General features: G+C 43.6%; 1 protein-coding gene across 1 annotated transcript in view; it reads left to right on the forward strand.

The window, feature by feature from the left end:
• The first annotated feature begins 3,805 nt into the window (after nucleotides 1–3,805).
• LOC133665360 (protocadherin-8-like) overlaps nucleotides 3,806–7,770 on the forward strand; it is a 5,843-nt gene continuing 1,878 nt past the window's right edge. The window contains exons 1-2 of the mRNA XM_062070649.1: nucleotides 3,806–6,331; nucleotides 6,406–6,604. Of these exons, the coding sequence (XP_061926633.1) occupies nucleotides 3,917–6,331; nucleotides 6,406–6,604 (2,614 nt within the window). The 5' untranslated portion in view covers nucleotides 3,806–3,916. The remainder of the gene's footprint in view (nucleotides 6,332–6,405; nucleotides 6,605–7,770) is intronic.

Here is a 7,770-nt window from a genome sequence, read left to right on the forward strand (position 1 = left end):
GTAAGCAAAACTAGACTTATTCCGTACATTAGGCCGGGTTATAAGGCGCACTGTCGAGTTTTAAGAAAAAAAAAATATTTTAAGTGCGCCTTATAGTCCGGAAAATATGGTAAGTTTCACTTTTGCATCTCGTTGTACATAAAAGTGGTGCTTTCAAAGACCCTTCATTAAAGTTAGAAACAGAGGTGTTAATTGATTTTAAAAGGGGGAGGCTTAACCCCGAGGAGATGCACAGATAATAATATAATCGTAATAATAATGATGTGTTGATATAATTAGTACTATCCACTGATGATGATAATAAGTATGTGTATCAGTGAATACAGGGGTGTCCAAAATTTTTCCAGGGAGGGTCCCATACATAAAAAATGAAGGCTGCAGGGGCCACTTTCAGTCATTTCGTCCGTTAAAGATACTGGAGCCAGTTCAATGTAAGTCTATCAATATGTGCTAAAGTATCTGAACACATCTACATCTTAGCTTCTTCTTATCAGTAACAAATCACATTAAATATGTAATTCTGCCCTAAATTAAGCATTTTTCACTATAACAATTAACTAAATTAACTAAACATATCAATGCTACAATAGTATTGACCACTAGACAAGACCAAAACAATCAGCCCTTCGCTGTAAATTGTCGTGGCCACAGATTGGCTCAGCCTCAGGCAGCATTACTAACGTCAGCATGCTAACTTTTAGGCTAATTTTACATGTATACGCTTCATAGTCATATAACGTGGTACTTGACGGATTCTAACATTAGCCTTTAACTTCAGCTTGCGTACTGAAATTGCATATTCTAGTTTTTTGTTTTTTTGTGTGTGTCTGTGTAGTGTTCAAATCCGGTATGCGTTAATTTTGTCTTTAGAATGTGCGGCGGGCCAATAAAAAACAAGCTGCCGGCCGCAAATGGCCCCCAGGCCGCACTTTGGACACTCCAGGGCTGATATGTACTTTACACTCAGAAGTAAAGGAAAACTTGATATGTAATTATATTTAAGTGAATATAAATGAATATTTAAAATCATATTCAGGCTTTTTTTTTTTTTTTACACAAAACCAAACAATTTTACATTACTAGTAACCAAATAAATCATGGATGTCAAACTAATTTTAGATCTGGGGCCAATAAAGACAACTTCAGATTGTTTTCTCTGTTTAAAAATAGAACAAGCACATTCTGTACACATCATAATGTTGTTGTTTGTTTTTTTACACCTACATGTTGTGGTTAATAATATATTTGTCGTTATTTATATTTTCTGAATAAATGATGTGATAATGTTCATCAGTCAACTCCTTGGTGTTCATTTTCAATCCATCAAGATAAAAACATATCAAAATCCAATGACAGGATGTTATTTATGTAGTATGATCATTTTCCTCATGTGGTTTATTTTGTACATATATAGCATCATCTACAAAGATACAACTAATTGCTATTGCGACATCTAGTGGACACATTTAGAACAGCTGTTACTTTCATTCAAAAATTTCAGGTTCATTTTTATACTCAGCAAACTCATTCCGCGGGCCGGATAAAACCTGTTTGCGGGCCTGATCCGGCCCTCGGGCCGTACGTTTGACACCCCTGAAATAAATTATCTGGATATGTTAATCCCATTTTTAAAAAGTCCAAAACCTAATGAAGTCTTTTAAAAAGCTGCGCCACTCATCCTTCCACTTTGATATACCAACAGTAAATCACTTTGTCCGTGACTTACTTTTAAAATAAATGATTTATCAGACATAGGTATGCTCCCTGAAAGCGGTAGGTTGTGAGTTCAAACCCCGACCGAGTCATACCTAAGACTATAAAAATGGGACCCATTACCTCCCTGCTTGGCACTCAGCATCAAGGGTTGGAATTGGGGGTTAAATCACCAAAAATGATTCCCGGGCGCGGCCACTGCTGCTGCTCACTGCTCCCCTCACCTCCCAGGGGGTGATCAAGGGTGATGGGTCAAATGCAGAGAATAATTTCGCCACAGCTAGTGTGTGTGTGACTATCATTGGTATTAAAGACTAAACTACTAATATTTAGCCATAAAGCCCTGCCCTGTATTAATTTGCCCTCTGCTGGATGGAGTTGGGAAGTGCACCACATAAACTGACGCCATCATTAATGCTGGTGGTGGATTGCTATGATAGGCTGTGATACCTCCTCGGTTTATTCTTTTATATGTCTCAGCTTCACCTACACATAGTTAAAAAAAAAACAATAAGTAAAGAAAAAATTGTGTGTTTTGCTGAGCCCATAAAGGCGAGAAAAAACTAATTTCGGGAGAAATTGCATATTCTATTTTTATCTGTGTGTGTGTGTGTGTAGTGTTCTAATCGAGTATGCGTTTATTTTGCCCCCAGGCTGCACTTTGGACAATCCAGGACTGATATCTACTTTACACTCCGAAGTAAAGGAAAACTTAATATATAATTATATTTAAGTGAATATAAATGAATATTTAAAATCATATTCAGGCCAAAAAATGATCCATTATTATTAACCAAATAACGCCTCGGGATCCCCTGGGAGGAGCTGGACGAAGAGGCTCGGGAGAGGGAAGTCTAGGGATTATCTGCTTAGGCTGCTGCCCCCGCGACCCAACCGAGGAGAAGATGGATGGATGGATGGATGATTGACAATAAACAATTTATCAGACAAAGGTATGCTCATTTTTAGCCATAAAGCCCTGCCCTGTATTAATGTTCCCTCTGCTGGATGGAGCTAACGTCATCATTGATGCTGGTGGTGGATTGCTATGATAGGCTATGTGTTTTATTTGACTCCGCTTCACCTACACATTATAGTTAGAAAAAAAACAACAATAAGTAGACAAAAAAAAGTGATACTTGATTTTAAAAGGGGGAGGCTTAACACCGAGGAGATGCACTGATAATAATATAATTGTAATAATAATGATGTGTTGATATACTTAGTACTATCCACTGATGATAATAATAAGTACGTGTATCAGCAAATACAAGGGTGTCCAAACTTTTTCCAGGGAGGAAAAATTACAAAAAAATACATCAAAATTTAAGGCTGCAGGGGCCACTCTCAATAATGTTGTACGTTAAATATACTAGAGCCAGTTCAATATGTGCTAAATTATCTCAACACATCTACATCTTAGCTTCTTGTTATCAGTAACAAATCACATTAAATATTTAATTTTACCCTAAATTAAGCATTTTTAACTATGAAAAATTTACTAAATTAACTAAACATACCGTTTCCCGCGGGCCGGATAAAACTTGTTCGCGGGCCTGACCTGGCACCCTGGGCCGTAAATTTGCCACAATTGAAATAAATGATCTAGATATGTTAATCCCATTTTTAAAAAGTCCAAAACCTAATTAAGATGCACCACTCACCCCTCCACTTTGATATACCAACAGTAAATCACTCTGTTTGCGACTTAGTTTTAGCTATAAAGCCCTGCCCTGTATTAATTTGCCCTCTGCTGGATGGAGCCGGGAAGTGCACCTCACAAACTGACGTCATCATTGACACTGGTGGTGGATTGCTATGATCGGCTGTGATGCCTCCTCAGTTTATTCTTTTATTTGTCTCAGCTTCACCTATACATTATATTTAGAAAAAAACAACAATAAGTAGAGAGGGAAAAAAAAAAAAAAGTCCATAAAGGCGAGAAAAAGAGTCGGCGCATCTTTCATGCGCAGCCCTGTGCGCGTCCATATATGTATTTATATATTTATATGCTTCTGGAGGCGGGGATTGGCCACACTTGGTCTTATTAGCGAACGACGAGCGCTCCGGAGCCTGCCAGTGCGGAATTTGGAGGTGTTTGGAGGCTGCTGCGTGTGCGTAAAAGCGCAAAGTAACTTCCCCAGTGCGCGGCGAGCTCGCTCCAGAGGCGGACGTTGTCTCTCCCCCGTTGGATTCTATCAGGATGATATTCATCACTTATTACCACTGCTGGATATTTACGCTCGCCCTCCATGCCTTTTTACGCGCCTCCCTGGCCCGCAGCGAGGGGAATACGATCCGGTACCAGTGCGACGAGGAGGAGGCGGCGGGCACCGGGATAGGCAACCTGGCCAAGGACATGTCCTTGAGCGCGCCTCACTCCTCCAGGACCAGTTTCAGGATGATGAGGCAGTTTAACGACTCCTTCATCCGGGTGCGGGAGAGCGACGGGCAGCTGAGCGTCGGCGAGCGGATGGACCGGGAGAGGATGTGCCGACACACTCCGCAGTGTCTCGTCACCTTCGACGTGGTCAGCTTCTCCAAAGAGCGCTACAAACTGATCCACGTCGAGGTGGAGATCAGAGACATCAACGACAACTCCCCGGAGTTCCCGAGCGCAGAGTCCGTGGTGGAGATCTCGGAGAACGCGGCCGCGGGCTCCCGCGTCCCCCTGGACCCGGCCGTGGACGCGGACGTGGGCTCCAACTACATCCAAAGCTACCAGATCTCCGTCAACAGCCACTTCACTATTGACGTGCTCCTGAGAGCGGATGGGGTTAAATATGCGGAATTGGTTCTGATGAAGGAGCTGGACAGGGAGACCCAGGCGTCCTACACCTTGGACCTGGTCGCCACGGACGGAGGCAGCCCGACCAGGTCCGGGTCCACAAAGATAACGGTCAGAGTGACGGACTTTAACGACAACAGTCCGGTTTTCGACCAGAATAGCTTCTCTGTGAACCTGCCGGAGGATGCTCCTGTGGGGACCGTCATCCTGGACCTGAACGCGGAGGACGCGGACGAGGGGCAGAACGGCGAGGTGGTCTACGGGTACGGGAAGCAGGTCTCGCACGTGATCAGGGAGCTTTTCCACGTGGACAATCGGTCGGGACGCTTGACGCTGCGGAGCCCGGTGGACTTTGAGGACAAGCGTACCTACGAGCTGGACGTCCAGGCCACCGACTTGGGACCCAACCCGACCCCGTCCGTGTGCAAGATCGTCATCCACGTCACGGACGTCAACGACAACATGCCGGGAATCAGCATCACCCCGATGACCTCCATCACCACGGGCACGGCGCACATCAGCGAGGCGGCGGAGAAGGACAGCCTGGTGGCTCTGGTCACCACCTCGGACCGGGACGCCGGGGTGAACGGCCAGGTCCACTGCACCCTCTACGGCCACGACCACTTCAAACTGCGGCAGGCGTACGAGGACAGCTACATGGTGGTGACGGCGGCCCCTTTGGACCGGGAGAGGATCAGCGAGTACAACCTCACCGTCATGGCGGAGGACTTCGGCTCCCCGCCCCTCAGGAAGATCACCCAGTACACGATCAGAATCAGCGACGAGAACGACAACGCCCCACGTTTCACCAAGCCCGTCTACGAAGTGTCCGTGGCGGAGAACAACGCCCCCGGCGCCTACCTCGCCACCGTGGAGGCCACGGACGCGGATTTGGGCAACAACGGCAAGATCACCTACAGACTTGTGGACAGCCTCGTCATGGGCTCGCCCGTCAACACCTTCGTCTCGCTCAATTCCGTGTCGGGGTCCATCTACGCCCTGAGAAGCTTCAACTATGAGGTCATGAGGCAGCTCGACGTCCACGTGCAGGCCAGCGACGGCGGTTCGCCGCAGCTGCAGAGCACGGCGGTCGTCCGCTTGAAAGTGGCGGATCAGAACGACAACGAGCCGTCCATCATCGAGCCACCGCTCTACAAGGGCTCTGCCGACGTCTTCCTGCCTAAAGACGCGCCGCCGGGTTTCGTGGTCACGCACATCAAGGCTACGGACGCCGACGAGGGCCTCAACGCTCGCCTGTCCTATAAGATCACGGAGGGGGCGCTGCTGGGCTTCTCCGTGGACAAAGACACGGGGAAGGTGCACGTGAGCCGACAGCTGACCTACGACCTCACCGACAGCGTCAAAGCCGTGGTGTCGGTGAGCGACGGCGGCTCCCCGTCGCTGACCTCCACCGCCATCATCCACTTCAATTTCATCGAGGGCACGGCGCCCAGCCCGCCCTCCTCGGCCCACGACGAGTACCTCTTCGAGTGGGACACCTCGGTGGCTATCATCGTCGTGCTGGCGGGGAGCTGCTCCCTCCTGCTGCTCGCCATCGTTCTCATCACCACCATTTGCAGCCGCCGCAGGAAGGAGGCGAGGGAAAGCTACGACGAGCGAGAGGAGGCGCCCAAGAAAACGGAGAGCGCGGAAGGCGCTCGCATGGACTCCATGATCGGCAGCCACATGGTGAAAGCGTTCGAGCCGCACCCTTTCCCGGAGCAGCCGCCGCTCGCCGCCGGGAACGCCGGGGAGATGAGTTGTGAGGACGGGTGTCAGGCGGCGGGCGTCTTTGAGCCCACCAACAGGGTCATGGAGGGCAAACTAAAGGTAAGCGAGAAGGGGGTGGGGCGAGGCTTTTTTTGTGTCATGTTGCATACTTTCTTTTATTTGGTGATTTTCAGGGCTACTCCACGTTACCCGGATACGGGAAGGAAGCCTTGAGACCGATAACCATCTGGAAGGGCAATTCCTTCACAACCATCTCGGCGAGGGATCCTCACATCAGCGGCAAGGACAGCGGCAAAGGGGACAGCGACTTCAACGACAGCGACTCCGACATAAGCGGGGACGTGCACAAAAAAGACTCACCCCCCACCAACGGTGAGACGCGTACAGCATATCAGGGTTGTTCATCTGGTGGCACGGGGGCCCCGGAATGATGTCGTTCGCAGGTTTCCCTGCTCTTCAGGGGATTTATATATATATATATATATATATATATATATATATATATATATATATATATATATATATATATATATATATATATATATATATATATATATATATATATATATATATATATATGCATACATATATACATACATATACATATATATACATATATACATACAAATACATACACATACATATATATACATATATATATATATATATATATATATATATATATATATATATATATATATATATATATATATATATATATATATATATATATATATATATATATATATATGTATATATATATATATATATATTTATATATATATATATATATATATATATATATATATATATATCCATATCGATATATAATATATATATATATATATATATATATATATATATATATATATATATATATATATATATATATATATATATATATATATATATATATATATATATATATATATATATATATATATATATATATATTAGGGGTGTGGGAAACATTTTTTATTTGAATTTGAATCGCAATTCTCACGTTGTGTGATTTAGAATTGATTCTCATTTTTTAAAAATCTATTTTTTTTTATTTATTTATTTTTAAAAAATTTTATTTTTATTTTTTTAATTAATCAATCCAACAAACCAATACACAGCAATACCATAACAATGCAATTCAATTCCAAAACCAAACCCGACCCAGCAACACTCAGAACTGCAATAAACAGCGCAATTGAGAGGAGACACAAACAAGACACAGGACAAACCAAAAGTAGTGAAACAAAAATGAATATTATCAACAACAGTATCAATATTAGTTACAATTTTAACATAGCAGTGATTAAAAATCCCTTATTGACATTATCATTAGACATTTATAAAAATAAAAATAAATTAACAATAGTGTCACAGTGGCTTACACTTGCATCGCATCTCATAAGCTTGACAACACACTGTGTCCAATATTTTCACAAATTATAAAATAAGTCATATTTTTGGTTAATTTAATAGTTAAAACAAATGTATATTATTGCAATCAGTTGATAAAACATTGTTTATATATATATCATATA

This window comes from Entelurus aequoreus, linkage group LG14, assembly GCF_033978785.1.
Source record: "Entelurus aequoreus isolate RoL-2023_Sb linkage group LG14, RoL_Eaeq_v1.1, whole genome shotgun sequence".
NCBI lineage: Eukaryota > Metazoa > Chordata > Actinopteri > Syngnathiformes > Syngnathidae > Entelurus > Entelurus aequoreus.